General features: G+C 37.7%; 1 protein-coding gene across 1 annotated transcript; it reads left to right on the top strand.

Moving 5' to 3' along the window:
- The first annotated feature begins 3,844 nt into the window (after positions 1 to 3,844).
- LOC103707110 (uncharacterized) lies at positions 3,845 to 15,969 on the top strand. The gene is made up of 9 exons (XM_008791478.6): positions 3,845 to 4,185; positions 4,289 to 4,468; positions 4,568 to 4,643; positions 6,477 to 6,603; positions 6,684 to 6,795; positions 12,164 to 12,255; positions 12,431 to 12,500; positions 12,636 to 12,718; positions 15,518 to 15,969. Exons 1-9 carry the CDS (start codon positions 4,063 to 4,065, stop codon positions 15,606 to 15,608), a joined length of 954 nt encoding a protein of 317 aa, XP_008789700.1. The 5' UTR covers positions 3,845 to 4,062; the 3' UTR covers positions 15,609 to 15,969.
- The last annotated feature ends 1,069 nt before the right edge of the window (positions 15,970 to 17,038 follow it).

Here is a 17,038-nt window from a genome sequence, read left to right as displayed (position 1 = left end):
TAGAAATTGTGCTGATTTAGTCATAGAAGGGAGAAATTGTCATTAGCAATGCAAGAATACAAATGCATCTCATCTACAAGAGCTCCTTCATAATCGAATATAGTTATTTTCATGGAAGCTTGGTATTGTAGGCTAAGGTTCTCTAAAATGTATGGAAGGAATTTGTTCTTCTTTTATGGATTTGAAGCCCGGTATTTCTTTCATCTTTCATTAAGTGTGCCTCAACTAACTGATTCATTTTAATAATAAGCAATTGTTTCATATCATGATCGGATCACTTCTTATATTTTCCACTCAGAGGTGAACAAACTAAACAGGTCAGTTATGCTTTTGATCAAAGGTCAGTTGCATTGATTCAACCATAAAGAAGCATCGCATGCATTTTGTGCATGCTCTGTACCTTAAGAAAGAAAATCCATGTGATAAGTGCATGCTCCGTACCTTAAGAAAGAAATCCATGTGATAAGCACCGGTGAAAAATATAATCTTTATATTTTGAAACACAATAGAAGCAGCAGCAACAGAATTTCAAAGTTGGCTCTGTGCAGCCTACTGAAAGTTTAAAGCCCCGAGAACAAACAGCAAAATAAGAAAAGCATAAAAAGCAACACAAACTAAGTACAATAGAAAAACAACGAGAAAGGACATGCACTCTCACAGGAGCAACATCTGACTGTATCAACATCAATAAAACCAGTCAAAGACTCACAATATCAGCATCACATAAGAATTACATATGAATCACAGGATCAGCATCACATAAGAATTACATAACATTTGTTCAGTGAACTACAATTTCCTCCATCTATTCGACTATAGGCCACAGTTAAAGATCACCCGCTCGTCATAAACAATGCTTCGAATTTTTATCCTCCATGGCTTCAGTTAATAAGCACCCATGCAGCTATGGAAAAAGATAATAGATATAATTAACTATGCATTAAAAGTACAGTATTTTTAACAGTGTAAATATAATAATGAAAATGATTGTTACTACTTACCAGCATAAACTAATCATCAGTATTAATAACAACAACAGTTTCGTAATCTTCAACCTTATATTTTGTATGAGAAGGTGGAACATCTACAAATAAAAAAATTATGAAATTAAAAATCTCAAAGTTTTAAAGCATTAGTATTGGTACATGATAAAATTTATGGATGTTCTAGAAATCAAACCTATAAGATGAGGCAAGATGTCTCAAATCCAATCTTGTGTGCATATCAATATCTCAACTGTATTCAGAGATAGACTACTATGAAAATAATCCAGAACCCTGCCAACAGTGCTGAAGGCAGACTCATATGCAACGGTAGAAACAAAAATTGCCAAAATATCATGTACTATCCTAGACAATATTGTATATTTGATTCATTGAATCTTCAATACTCTAGAATGTCAAAATTTGGATCTTCTAATGGATGAACCTGCCCAAAAAATTACATGGCAAGTCATTTTTATTAGTATTATTGCCTTATATTTTAATGTAAGCATCCAAATTAGAGATCATAAAATACTTTCTCTTCTAAATAGGTCTCTAATTCTATCTTAGATGGTTGAGTAACTTCTTCTTCTTGGATAGTCATACATAAAACGATTCTCATCTCCTCTACCTAACGATGTAGACACCGTCTCCTCCACTCGAACTCATATATGTAAAAATTTATTATGAATGGTTAACTTTGGTCCACCGCTGAGGGTTTTAACAAAAAGTTTATATTAGATTTAGGAAACGTTTTAACTTTTTCATGATTTTTTTTTTTGAAGTTGCAACAAGGTTTTGACATTGTTTATTTAAAGATGAAGATTTTCTTGCATAATATCGATTGCCTCGAGGTTCATGCTATGAGGGCTGGAGCTTTCTTGGGTTATACGATATAAATAAGTTTTACATCTCAAATGATCATTTTTTAGAATTATTTTTTACCTTCGACGATAGAGTTGATCATGAGTCAGGCCTGAACTCTATTTTTATTTTTATTCCAACTTCAAACATGGCCAATTTAAAATTTGATATTTCTTATATCTAAGCCCAACCCATGATCAGTTCTATTTGATAGTTATTATAATTTGGTAATGCAATACACATGAGAGGTAGTAGGGATGATTGTACATCCCAATATAGTATAACGAATACGAGGAATAGTAAAATGATTGCAAAATTTTAATCTAGTTAAATATTTTATATAATATACTTATGCGATATGAGAAATATATTCCGGAAAAGTATGCTTCTCTCCCTTTTTTTTTTTTCCTCCTCCTGGAACTATATCAAGGGGTTTATTTAGTTATATTGGGGGGATCTATCAAGTCCCAAGTCAAAGCTTCGTAGGAGCACTCAAGATTTTAAGTTTACCAGGAGGATAAGGCAACCATCTTGATGTTCTTGAACTTGGGATCAATTTTCTTAAATTTCATTAATTGCATGACTTGGTAATAATTGTTCATATCCTCTAATGATCATATATGAATACAAGGTTGAATGATTAATTATTCCCACAGACATTACAATTCCCATCATTTGCTCTCCTAGTGACACCAATCTTTAAACGAATAATTTATTGAAGAAATTAATTAAACTAGCTTGATAGCAAACGATAAGACAACTAATCCCATTTGATATTGAGTAGAAGAAAGCTGCGCATAGGACAATTTTGAACTCAAGAATTTAGAAACCTCAAATTATATGTGAATTTCATGCTTCACATTTAAATGCACCTTCCATCTACTTGAATACTACAAGCCTTTAAGATCAAATTAAACCTTGAAGGGTTATTTACCAACTACACACGCTTGGAGCTGAATTAACAACAAAGTTAACTAACAAACTTTGTTTATCTCTCACCCGATATTCCAACAACCAAGAATTCAAGACTAAGCTATGGAGAATAATGTCATGTTAAAATAATCCAATTCAAATAAACAAGTCAGCATCCATTTTCTCTGTGCAAGTCATATTTTGCCTTGGTTATCCATGCAAAATTAATGTTTAATTCCGCTGGATATCATGTTAACACTGAACTAATCATCATCATTAATTATGATCACCTAATCCATAAATTTTTCATGCCTTTTCTTTAGAAAATATTATCCAACCACATATTTTATCATGCTTAAAGCTAATCACCCTAATTCATTGCAAGTAAAAAGAAAAAATGGTAAATTGGAAAAGAATTAGATTATCCAACTCAATTTTAAAATGGTGATGGAGGGCCTTTTTGCATGTGTCATGTCTATTCCATATATAGCAAGAACCATGATATATATTAGAGGAGGGCATCAAATGAAATTTGAGCTTCCCATCTTTCATTTAGTTTTTTGGTAGTGGTTGCCATTTGTGGAGCATCCAACTTTGATAATGTGCAAACATATAAGGATATACTAGACTGGAATTATTCAACAAAAATAACTAATTATAGAAAAGTAGGGGGTAGACCAGCACGAGAGAAATAAATTAAAATTGTTTCAATTCTAAATCATTTAAAAATATTTCTTTCATACATCTAAGTATTTTGCACAATTAATAAGTGGCCATTTTATTGAGCAAAAAAAAAACAGATGCATCCCACTCAACCCTAATTTTAATGGTTGGGCTTCAAACCTTCACAAAATTGATTATACAAAAAAATTTTCTCGTGCACATCAATGCTTGAACTAGAAATTTTGATAAATGTTTCTCAAGATTTGGGCTTTAGCCAATTTCATGAGATTGAGTTTTCCTCCTTTTCTTTGGAGGGGAATAAATTTTCTATTCTGCTTTTTTTTTAAAAAAAACCTACTCGGCAACCGTTTTATGGCAATTTATCCAAGTAATAACCCTTTCTTCTTTTTTTTTGGTGCAGCTAACCCTTTCTTTCTCCGTAATTAAGAAAAAGGCTTCAAATGTTCCCACGGGGCAGCTGACTGCACTCCGTTCACGCATCGGGTATTTATACTCGAGATGGTGCCAGGGAAGCTCCCACCGCTCTTTGGCGTCCAGGCGAAGCGAAAGACCGAGCGTTTTCCCGGAGCTCTTTCGACAAGAGACGGAAGAGAAACCCTAGGGTTAGGGTTTCGTCACCATGGCCGGTGCTAGCATACACCCCTACCACCAGCAGTGGATGCCACCGCCGCAGGCGCAGCCGGCGGCGGCGGCGGCCCCTCCCATACCCGTCGAAAACCCTAATCGCTCCGCCACCGACGATGTACTGCCTCCGCCTCCCTTCTCTTGGCCCTATCGTTCTTGGCGCTAACCTCTTTGTCCCCTATAAATCACCGACGATTTCTTGGTTTTCTCTCCTCTCGAAGGTTCGGACGATCTTTATCTCGGGTTTCCCGGGGGACGTGAAGGAGAGGGAGCTCCACAATCTCTTAAGGTGGTTGCCGGGCTTCGAGGCATCGCAGATCAACTTCAAAGGGGAGCAGCCCATGGGTTTCGCCCTCTTCTCTTCTCCTCAGCACGCCATGGCAGCAAAAAACGCTCTTCAGGTGATTTCCCCTCTTTTCTCATCGTCTCTGTTGCTTTTCTGGCTTGGATATTTGGACCTTGATCGGTTTGAAAGAGCTAATTCTGGCTCTGGTGTTTAGGACTTGGTCTTCGATGCTGAAACAAAGTCTGTCTTGCACACGGAGATGGCAAAGAAGAATCTTTTCGTCAAGAGAGGTGCGTAACCCTGTTTCCTAGGGTTTCTTTTTTTGATTAGGAGTTTGCTATTCTCTAAGGGGAGGGAGAGATCAACTAAACCTGTTTGATGTCAAAACTTTTTAAGTATATTTTGGTGCCTATTCAGCTGCTAATTCATCTAATGTGTCTGCATCAATTCCTTACTAGATTGTTAAAAAATTGCTTATTGGAAAGTAAATTATGTGTGGAAAAAATCAAATTGGTATCCGTGAACAAGCATAAGCTTAGTGGAATAGCAAGCAAGATGCTGCCTGTGAAGAGAAAAAAAAGGAAGATAGCATCGTGCTGTGGTTGGTTCGTAGAAACAAAAGAATGTGAAATTGTGCTATGTGGCTTTGAAGGTAGACTTGCTGACTTATTGTATTTTTGTGGATGGCCTTGTGTAGCTGAGATGCAGTTGCACTTCTAGAAGAAAATTGGGCATGTGAGTAATGATTTAATGGTAAAAGGGCTAAAAATTTTTGAAGCAGCAAGAGATGGAAATCTGGTGTGTCTGAAACAGTATCTTGGTCATTAAAGGAGTGTTTTTAAAGATGATTCTGACAAACATCCTACTCGATGGCCTATCTGTGGTCTTTTCTTAGCAATATTAGATGTTTTACGTGGTATGATCAATAATAGAAAGGTGAAGTAGACAATGGCTAATGAGATTTCCTAAAAGTAGCAATGACAACTAAAATGTAAATTAGAATATGGTTTTAAGGCTCATGTCGGAGGAGCATAAAATCATTTAAAGTAAAATCCTTTACTAAAGCATTTACATATGACAAACTAAAATCTATCATGAAATGGGTGGCACATTGTCTCTTTGTCTGACATTTGCTTTTTTTTTGGGTTAAATTTTAGTACTTATGATTCTCGGTTGTACATTCTAAGGGAGAGTCACATTGACAAAGGTACAAAAGTTAGATAGATCAAAACCAAATAAATGGGATGCGCATTTGGTAGTCTTAGAAACTATAGAAGAAACATAGGAGTTGCACAGTTTTGGGCCTTTTGGCAGTGAATTTAATATAATGGTATCGGCATAGGTTATAAAATTCAAAGGAGGTCTCTATTTGGACGGTGGTTTGGACTTCTGGGAAGGAGTCTTGGAAGCCCTGATGTTGATGGAGTTATGCAAAAGTATTTGGCAGAGTTGGTAGTAGCAGAGGATGTTGTATCTGTCTAGAAATTAATGGCGAAGGTGGATTTGTTAACCAGACCATAGATAGTTAAAACAGCGCTTGTGGTCATGGTCATGATTATAACTGTAATTTGGCCAGAGCTAGGTAGATTCCTGCATGCTTCATCCGGTCATCGTGTACTTCCGTTTTTTGATATCATAAGTGAACGTATCAGTGTACACAAGCATAACAGCAACAGTATGCTGAAGTCTGTTTTCCTGGATAAACTGATGAGCATATCAGTGTTACATATTTAAAGAGTAGGCCTAGCCAAATTCAATAAGATCTTTTATGTCAAACAATCAATTATTTGTACTTGTTTAATTATCTATTGATTTCATTGAGTATCATATGGTTTCTGTAAGCAACTTGCAATTGGATGGCATCATTTTGTGTGAGTTATGATGGTGAAACAGTTATCTTTGCACCTTGGTCCTTGCATTTCGCAGATACCAAGCACCTTGTAACATCACAAAAATTTATATTTTTTATATGTTCTAGCCTGTATATGCTTGCTTGCGAACATTCAAATTAGGATATTCATAACTTTCATCTGTTTTTTGCCCTTGTGATGTGCTCAACCTAAAATATATTTGTTGAGTTATAAATTATATAACATGTATGCCTATGATTATCTGAGTTTTAGGTGTAGTTGCCAACTCAAGCTCCCTTGACCAGAGTAAACGCCTGCGAACTGGTGGGGACTATAATTATGCAAGCTATCCAACTCCTCCTTTTCACCCTCCACCACCTCCAGTTTATGGAACCCCAGGGTAAATTGGTAAATCCTGTGCACCATATTGCATCTATTTGTGTCTTCCTTTTTTTGATTTTTTTGGGCTTTGAAATTTAGATATATGGCTCCACCTGCTCCATATGACCCATATGGAGGTTATCCAGTACCTCAAGTGTCCATGCATACTCCTGCTCCTATGCCAGCACCCAGTGGTTATGCTCCTATTCAGGTAATTTCCACGTACAAATTGCCATTTTCTAATATTTAATTTATATCTTAAAATCTTATTTTTCCAACATATTAATATATTTTAAACAAATGGTCTTACATCAGTCATTCTTGTTATGTTAAACATTTATTTTTCAAAGTTCCTTTATACTGACAAATCAGTTGATGCCTTTTTTGGTTTGTGCTAATATGTTGTTTGGCTAGATGCCATGTAGTTTGGAGCTTGAATTTTGTTTCACAACATTCTTCTTAGCTTGTCCTAAATGATGCTAATTACTGTCTTGTATCATACATGTAACCTTGCTATTTATCTGTCATGTGTGGATGGTGAACTGTTTGTACTAGATGGCCTGAGGACAACGATTTACCATCCATAGTAAAAAACCAGATATTGTTTTATTGCCAAAACATTCTGTTTCGCTGTTGGTTTGAAAGTTGAAAACAAAATTGAGTTTTGAAACTGTAGGTTAAACTCTAGTTTACTCCCTTGTTGCATGGTCCATATCTTGCTGCTGTTAAATCCATATCATTTAAAATGATGAGGAAACCACCAAAATCGTTGAACTTTGTTTATTTGGTTGATGACAATTTTTAGGCTCTCACTGTCATAGTAATGCTAGAAAAATATACTGTCATAGTAATGCTAGAAAATATTCAATGAATAGACTCTTTTGATGTTCTTGGACATATCTCTTAAGATTCCATGCCATTGCGTAGTATATAATCATCTTTAATATGTTATTGACTCTTAGTGCTTCTTTGGTTTGGATTTATGGATTATGACCTTCATCCAGAAAACCTCTGAAGTTAAACTACACCATGTTTTTGTGCAAACAATATTCTTTCCCAGCAGATTTAGATCAAAACCCACATAGAAGGTAACTTTGTGGTTTTCAACAAGCTAGAGAACCACAACAAACTTAATTTGATGCAGAAAGTATTGTTCTTCCTATAGAAATGCATGTAGGAAAGACTGAAAAATAACACGAGAAGAACACAAAATCTAGCAATCTAGTGTTGAGCACGCAAAATGCAAGGGTAGAAATATAATATCATTAGGCTGCGTTTGGAAACATAATAAGAGAGTGTAGAAGTCATTTAACTTGTTATTTGGCCCTTTCCCAGACACTCGTTGCAGCATGTAGGTCAAACCATTGTTTTAGAAGGGCAAAATAATTATTTGTGAAAAGTTGGTACACAACTTTTTGCCTTCCAGCTCCCTTTACCCGCTTAATCAAGGAACAAATTACTGCATCATATAGGGTGGAGTAATTTATTCTGGAGTAAAAAGGAGTCGGAGGAAGCTGAATAGTTTACTCTCGGTTAACTTGTTCCATATTCCGGTTCATAGACTTCCTTCTTCCTTCCAATAGCCAATGAATGGGTCTCAACCAGAGAACTGATTGGGTCCCTCAATCCTCCAAAAACAGGTTTTCATATAGCTTCACCAAACTTCCAAACCATGTAGTCGTTGCAATGAATTGATGATCCAACCATTTGATTTAGGACTTTGAAGTATTTGGTTGATGGTGGTCATTTTGGAAGTTTTAAATTGTTGGACGTAGTGATTAAGTTATTGTCATATTCAAGGTCCACCGTACCGGGTCCGGTAGGCGTACCGGTTGCCTACCGGACCGGTACGGGCCGGTTCGTACCGTGCTCCGGGCGGTACGAACCGGGAAGCTCTTCCCCGCCGGAACCGGGGAAGAAGAGAACCAGAGGGAGCGCGGGGAAGAGAGGGAGTGAGCCCACCTTCGGCCACCATCGGACAGCCGCGGAGGGGCGTCGGAGGCCGGTGGGGGGCGGCGGAGGCCGGCGGGGGGCGGGGGAGCCCGCGGGGGCGCTGCGGAGGCCGCGGCCGCGGCCGCGTCCACTGTTTCGAAAGAAACAGGGGACGCGGCCGCGTTTTTTAATTTGGGGATTTTTAAGTGAAGTCGGCAAACCGGTTGCCTCCGCAGCGCCCCCGCGGGCTCCCCCGCCCCCCACCGGCCTCCGCCGCCCCCCACCGGCCTCCGACGCCCCTCCGCGGCTGTCCGATGGCGGCCGAAGGTGGGCTCGCTCCCTCTCTTCCCCGCGCTCCCTCTTTTTCTCCTCGTCTTCTTCGTCTCCGGCAAGAAACCGGCCTGTACCGGTTTCCACGGCTCCGCCGTACCGGTAGCTGGCCGGACCGGTTTGTACCGGCCCGTACCGGCCGGTACGGGCCGGTTCGGCATACGCTGGTCATATTGATCTTTTGCTTTTTTTATTGGAGTAGTCTATGGCACTACATTTTTGTTGAAGTCATCTATAAAACAATTTTAATAATGTCACTAGAGAAAAAGGTGCAAAGTTCTAGAGCAATATGGATTTTTAAAAGACAAATTTGGCATCATTCTAGGAAGGGTAGTTAGGTAGCTATTCTTTCTTCTCAATTGCAAAAACATTTAATGTGGATTTAGAAAGTAGAAATAATTTTGTTGACGTGGAATGCATTTTTTAATAGGCTATCATAAGTGTTTCAAGATTGCTTAGGATGCCAAGTAGCCTTAGCTGGGTGAATTCTTCTTTATGAGTGAGAGGTCCAAGGTTAAATTTCTGGTGGTGGCATCCCCACTCTATTTCTCAGAGAGAGAGAGGCAGAGAGACTATATTTTGGACAAACATGCGGGAGTAACAATGACCGCTTGTTTTATGGAAATACTGGTTTTTTTTTGTGGTTGTAGGCTTAGATGTAATGTTAGTTGATATTACTGTTAACACGAGTTCACTTGCATCCATTGGGAGGTCCACATGCTCATGTGGCTTAGATGTGATGTTACTTGATGTTGCCATTGTCAGAAAAATCCAAAACAGGTTATCAAAGAGCTATCTAAATTAGGAGATAAAGTGGATAATATTTCTCAGCCCTCAAAAATTGTTTGTTCAAGCTCTTATCAAGCCAAGTTGCTTGATTGCGAGCAAAACTGGTCAATTTTTTCAGTTTAAAACCAAAATTGATGCAATTCAAACATATCTAGGATATGCTCAAAAGTTTGGCATGTGGTTCTAATAAGACTTTTCTGCAGTCACCAATGTATCTATTTAATGTGATATGTTGAAGGGCAAGTAATTTCCCCATCAATCAGTTTTTCCCCCTTATCCATCGGAAGATCATTTTTATAAAATGGTAGCATTGGCACCATCTCGCGGAATGAAGAATATAAATGATTTTGCGACGAGATGAAAGCAGGGTGGGTGAAGTGAAGATGCTTCTTTGTTTGTGATTTGCAAATATATGCTACCATTTGGATATTAAGGGAAGCTTTTGTAATGCAAAAGTATGACAATTTTTCTTCTATGAAACAAAATTTAGGCCATTAGAATGCCAATGAGCTTAAGATTATGGCAACAAACATGAAGATGTCATAAAATTGGGAGATTACAGACATATATGAGTTTAGTTTATGAGAGGAAAGTCTGGACTTTTAATTACAGAGTGATGAAGCAAGGGCAAACTTTGAGATGATTTTGATGTACACTGTGAGTGAAGGACGACTTCTATGAATAATAATTTCAATTACAGAGGATGGAGCAAGGGCAAACTTTTGAGATGATTTTGATGTGCACTGTGAGTGAAGGACGACTTCTGTGAACAATATTATTTATATATTTGTTGAAAGATTGAAAAAGAGGATAACATGATAGGTAAAAATTGGACTAAGCCATATAGACCATCTTCAGCAGTGAAGTAGGATTCACATAGCTGACCCCACAAATACAGGATGCGGCTTGTTTGTGTATATTTTATGTTCATGTACATCAAATCCTTAATCTAATCTATTTTAAATTTTTCTTTATTTTCAATTATTTTCCATGTTGTTTCTAATTGTCTTTCTTGCTACATTAAATTGGTATAATAGTAGAAGATTTAGAAGTACATACTTGCTCAAAGCCAAATACGTATGGAATCTTGAGTAAAATGTCAGTGTGGTGGATCTAGGAAAATGATGACTTGTGGATGATTTACCAGGCCTAAATAGATGATGGAACTGATCGTAGAAATTCTGGAAAGATCTCAAATTCCCTTTTCCATGGAAAAATTGCTACTTATGTGTTTCCTGACATATCTGAAGCTCTACTAAAGAAAAGGATATATTTACTTGCCAACTGATCATCTTCGTAATGGAATGTATGAAAGGGACAATGGGGACTCACATGACATCTCAAGAATTGAAGTTGTCCCAAAGATTTGAAAAACTTGCTACTTGTGTTTGCATGATCATACCATGGGCCTTTGCAGTTGGTGTAAGAGTTATATATAGAGACAGGATAATGCAGTGGGCATCCATGGGATCTAAGTATTGGGATGGTAGTTACTTGACCCACTTTCGTAGTGGTTCAAATTTCTTGGACAACACATGGGACATGAAGGACAAACATGTAAATTTTGATCTTTCATATAAAACAAATAGTTTTTATGAGAAAAGAGCTCGATACTTTTGAGCCCTTTACTAGGGGGACAAATTTGTAGTTTACTCTGGGCATTTTGTGAGTTTGGTTAATCTCTTAATCCTACTTTAGACATGTAAATATATCGATATATGCCCATAGAATAATATAACTTGATAAGCAGTAGACATGAATAAAATTGAATGTGATGTGAGTACGGAACGTGAGTGATATAAAGTCTATACATAAATAGCATATCAATGCATTTAACAGTACATTAGTTTTTCCCAGATCATGTCCATTGATAGGAATTTCTTATGCTTTCCTAGTTATTTAAGCCTCATAATATTAATTCTGCATTTAGAGCTTGATAAAGCATCGCTTAATAACTTAGGCTGGATCACGGCTGTATCATTCACGCAAAAGAAGGATTCACCTTCCTTCATGCAAATCCACCATTGGATTCAGATCTCAAAGCACTCTGAACCCCGTCATTCATCCATCTGCAAAGATCTCAATGCAAGCAGTGGAGGATCCAATGGTTGGTTGTGGGTTAAAGGAAGGCTAAGTGGATCATAGCGATCTTTGCAAAGATCTCAGAGCGATCCACTTAGCCTGTGTTGGTTGTGTGTTAAATGAGGGTTGGATGGAAAAAGGCCCCTTTACTTATTCCACTTTAGCCTGCCAAAAGCGAGAAAGTAACCAATTCATTATGAGGGTAAAATGGTGGAGCTTTTGCATCATAGTGTTTTGGGAGCTAATTAACCCGTTTATCCAGGTTAACTAACTGATCATGCAACCAAACACAGCCTTAGATCTTTATATTTCAGTTGCATTTTCCTTCAGTCACTTTTTTTATTTTCACTTGGCAAGCATATCACTAAGAAATGCTTCAAGTATCCCATCAAATTTATCCATTCACATTTTACACTCCTTTCGCTGCTTTTGTCTTTCTTTTGCAGAATACAAAAGACAATCCTCCATGCAATACTCTTTTTATTGGTAATCTTGGCGAGAATGTAAATGAGGAAGAACTTAGGGGCCTTTTTAGTGGGTACAAATCTTGACCTTGATACCACACACACATACACATAAAAATAATGGCTCTTTATCTTTAACACCGAGAATGAGATCTTCTCCATATGTATTTAGTTCCCTGTTATAGATCAGGCTGCACATTTCTTTTTCATGGTATCATTCTTTCTTTTTTTTTCTTGCTGACTGTGCAGGCAACCTGGTTACAAACAAATGAAAGTTTTGCATCAGGAGAGAAATACTGTTTGCTTCATTGAATTTGATGTGAGTAGCAAACAAATTGCGTTCTCTAGTCTCACATTTTGCACTCTCTAGTCTCACATTTTAAGCCAGTATATTGCTTTGAGTGTGATTATGTTTTTATATTTAATTCCTTAAAAAATTGAACTATCTATGCAGGATGTGAACAGTGCTACAGCTGTTCACCAGAATCTGCAGGGTGCTGTTCTACCTAGCTTGGGTCGTGGTGGCATGCGAATACAATATCCTTTTCCATAGTTAATTATGTTTCCAGTCACTGTTCAGGCTTTCTGGTGATCTCTGAACTTCATTTTGCCTCCTTGATGGTCATAAAGTATAAATTATCCATTATGCACTACTGTTGCACACATGGTCTCAATAGGGAATTAGCAATTAGGTCTTGTGTCATTCTCTTTCAAATTTTGTACTGCTCTTTTGGCTATTTCTCTATTGGGGTCTAAGACTTATTCATGAGGATGATTTTCTATGCCCTATTGCTAGGGATAGAAATGGGCCGGTTGGGTCGGGCCACACCCCTACTCGAGTCTTGCCCCAAATATTTTTCGACCTTTGAGCTTATGCCCGAGCCCGGGCCCAATGTGAACCCAATTAGGCCGACCCAAATTTGTGGAGTGAACTGCGGTCCATTGAATCACAAATGGCTTACTCATTGATAATTTAGAATTATGATCATTTTAAGACGTCTTGAATCGCATTCAACTATTATGCCTTCATAAGATTGTACATAGGCTTGAAAATATCAATATTCAATAGCTGTAAGCCCTAAGATTTAAGGAAGGATGATAAAGGGTTTGAGACTTGTTCGGGCCTAAATTTAGGCTCCATTTCGGGCTTTGTATGGGCTCAGGCCAGGCCAATGATATACTCAGGCTTGGCTCGAAAAATAAATGAGCTCTATATTTAAGCCTAAACTAGGCCTAAAATCTTTCGGTCCTAACCGCTAGCCCGACCTGAAGTCAGCCTGGCCCATTTCTAGCCCTAGCTATTATAGGTCTGGTGTTGGCCAGAAAATGGTTTACTTAATTAAGATAATACTTAGAATTAATTTTAATGGCTTTATATATTGGGTTCTTTAATGTACAAATTCTTATGTTCTTAGAACGTCTTGTATATGTTCTAGTAGGAAAGGCTTGAAAATGTTTTATTTTGATTCTCTTTTTTTTTTCTTTAGGGAAAGGCTAATAGTATCTTAATCTTTATAGCAAGAATCATCTGTTTAGGGTGAAAGATCGAATCTTTCAAGTCTCCTTGGAAACTCATTCCGTCACCTGCTTCCTAAGTATTTTTTCATTAAATTTTTTTAAGAGACCCACTTCTACCTACCTGCACCAGACCTGCTTTTGGTAACTAAGGTCCTAATATAAGGATGCCTATTTCGTAAACCTTACTGTGTCGAAAACTGTGAAAGGGGAAGAAGAGGGTGCAATTAGTTCTTGGTGAAGAATAAATGATGTTTCTTCTTCTATCTATCTATATTCATCTCTCTAGCTCTTTCATTTTCTATTCGGCCTTGAGGATTGAGCTCCAACTTCGATATGATCACCTGTGGGGTCTTAGGGTTGCTCCTCTCACTGATTTTTCTGTGACAACCTGAGTTATTTAATTTCAGAGTTTTTAACCATTTATAAATTTCAGATGCTACTATACTGTTGATTCTTACGGTCCTGAACTCCTGATCATATCTGCACCACTTGAACTTGAAGGACTTGCAATTAACACAATATATCTGAGTTTGCTTTTGTTGATTAGGTCGAACCAATGGTATAGAAAGTACAATTTGTTGCTGAAGATATTTTCATTTGAACAGAAAATTTCCCACAGTTTTAAATTGACGAGGAAAGATATGATTCTGACCTAGGACTTGCTACTTTTTTGAGTTTTGTCCCAACTGTTTTGGAATTGCTGATTTATATGAGTAAATTATTAATATTTACATTACTATGGAGAAAACTTTGCATTTCATTTTGTTCTCTAGTTGGTTTACTTGACATCAAAAAGAAAGATTTGCATTTTATGCTGTTCTTGGGTTGTTCCACTTGCCATCAAACTAAAAGTTTACTTAAGCTGTTATACCCAATTAGTGATTTAATACAATATAGGAGGTATACAAGCGAACATCATTGTCTTTCCTTCTGATGGGAATGGTCATAGGAGCTGTGGGTGGCATTGCTTCTGATGGGAATGGTTATAGTAGCTGTGGTTGAGAGCTTCTGTTTCAAGAAGAGGGGCATGTGGCAGGGAAGGTAAAATTATATAAGACAACAGGGCAGGTATCCGGTTATTGGGTGTTTGGCCCATCTGAGGTGTCCAACCTTTCACCTGCCTGTTGCAACTGTAACTCTGTAAGCACAGCAGCTGCATAGGCACCTACCCATGGATTGTGCACTTTATATTGGCATAGGCCATCCAGGCCATAGGCGAAGTCCTGGATTACTGCTTTGCCTCAGGTGGGTGCTCTTATGCTTTGGCTGTTGCCTGAGTGCTCTTTAAAAAAGTGTCCACTTGCACTGTAAACTGTTCTTATATGGTCTTGCTTGATTGCTTGCTCAGCCCTACCAGTTCCAAAAGACGTGAGCTCTAGTTTGGACCAAGTTTTGCCGTTTCAGATTTAGTTACCAAGTAAATAATTCTTGGTCAAGTTGGGTGAACCCAACCTCCTGCACTCTTAAAGTGTTTCTTACAAGACATGCTAGCATGTCTTGTTTAGGTGTATTAGCCACAATTTATCCCTCATTCTTAATTGCTAGTGCAACACATTCATAACTTCACATCGGACCCTATCCTTTAAGTTAATTTTTGTTTCCCCAAGTTTATAGGACTTTGACATTTTAGACTTGACATTCATGGCTCCGCCTTTTCTTATATCTGTAAAATGTACATTGATTACCTCCCTTAAACAAATGTTGAAATTCATTTTGTGCGACTACCACCCAGTGCATTTCTATATTTCTTTCCGTTGAATTATATAAGTTCTGATTGTCCAAGTAATTGTTACAGTGTTTTTTCTTGACGGTTCACATGTTTTCGAAGAACCCTTTTGGAAGAAGGAAGGATACAGTCAATGGCTCTGCAGCTGAGCACAATGTAGCTCCCACTACCTACCAGCAGTAACTTGAAGGGATGTATCTTGCTCCTTAAGCTTCCCTTGTGGAGATAACAGAATAGGAAATGGGTCCCATCATGGAAATTATGCTGTTGCATCCTACATCATAAGTTATCATCAGCATCCTGACTGAATACATCATGAGTGCCATTACCATCTTCCATGAGTCGAAGTCACTTGGGGCATCATGAACTGTTATTAAATGTGCATTGGCATTGTCAGCATGGTTAACTAGTGTTTTCTTAGCTTTAATTATGTGCACTTGATGTGGACAAAGTGATCTGTTTTTTAGATGTGCATTGACGACATCATTGACATGGATAATTATTACCTCTTCAATTTTATCTATGTATGCAGTTGAAGGATGCATATTTTGCTTGATTCATCATATAATATGCTGGAAGCTGGCCATGCTTGCATCAGCCTTAGAATTTAATCTTCTAGCAGCACCTTACCCTCTCAGTTCCATTACATTGGAAGATGATGCTCATGCTCAAGTCGTCTCATGGCATATTTATAGCTCAAAAATGTGGAGCATTATCATCAATTCATATTTACCAGTTCTCCATCCATTCTTCTGTTTAGCATGAAACTGATCAGTATGTTCTTACCTCCAGGCTAAGCATAAAGCCAAAATTGGAAAGATTTGCTGGTGTGATCTGTATGCAGGATTTGTTTTACAGATGATGAAGCGCCTTACAAATGGTAGGACATGGGGGCAGTCAGAGCTTGCTGTCTATAATTTCATGTACGGAGGTGCAAGTTGCTCTAAACATGCATGCCCCCAGATGGAGTTTTGGCTCAGGTATGGCTTGCTCCTTAGATGATGGATTGTTGCTCAGATTCCAAGGTGGTCCCACTAATAGCAACAACTGATTAACATGAAACTAGCATTCTGCACGTGCTAGCAAGAATAAGAATTTTTTATATAAAAATATTTTTATTTTAAAAATAATATATATTGGTTTAATATTTCAATCCATGATTTTTTTTTTTGATTATAGAAGCTTAGTTACAATCAAAAAGTTTAAGTGAAACTTCCAATTGAAAAAAGTAAATTAGAAAACTTTTATTTTGGTAAAATTCTAGAAAAGATATATATTTTCCAGAGATTAGGCAAGAGGAGTCTTGTTGGTTTGAAATTGGTGATATGGGCTCGGATTTTCTATGATTTTCTAGGTTTTTTTTTTTTTTTGAAGTTTGGAGAGGGTAGAGCTTTCTCTGTCCTATCCCTTTTATAGGAATGGAGGCTAGCCAGAGGGTTCTTTTCGTTCTTTATTACATGGATTTCTAGTTATGACTATGTGATCATAGCTGGTAACCTGGTCAGCATTTTGGAGAAATTGGTGTCGCCCTAACCGGTGCAACCCTGGTATCTGTAGAACAGTTTTGGTGGATGTACATTACCTGATTCTCAGGTGCTAAATCACTCATTAAA

The sequence above is a fragment of the Phoenix dactylifera genome, chromosome 11 (assembly GCF_051530095.1).
Source record: "Phoenix dactylifera cultivar Ajwa chromosome 11, Ajwa_hap1_PhDact_Kaust_v1.1, whole genome shotgun sequence".
In the NCBI taxonomy this organism is placed as follows: domain Eukaryota; kingdom Viridiplantae; phylum Streptophyta; class Magnoliopsida; order Arecales; family Arecaceae; genus Phoenix; species Phoenix dactylifera.
This window is presented reverse-complemented; position numbering and strand designations above follow the sequence as displayed.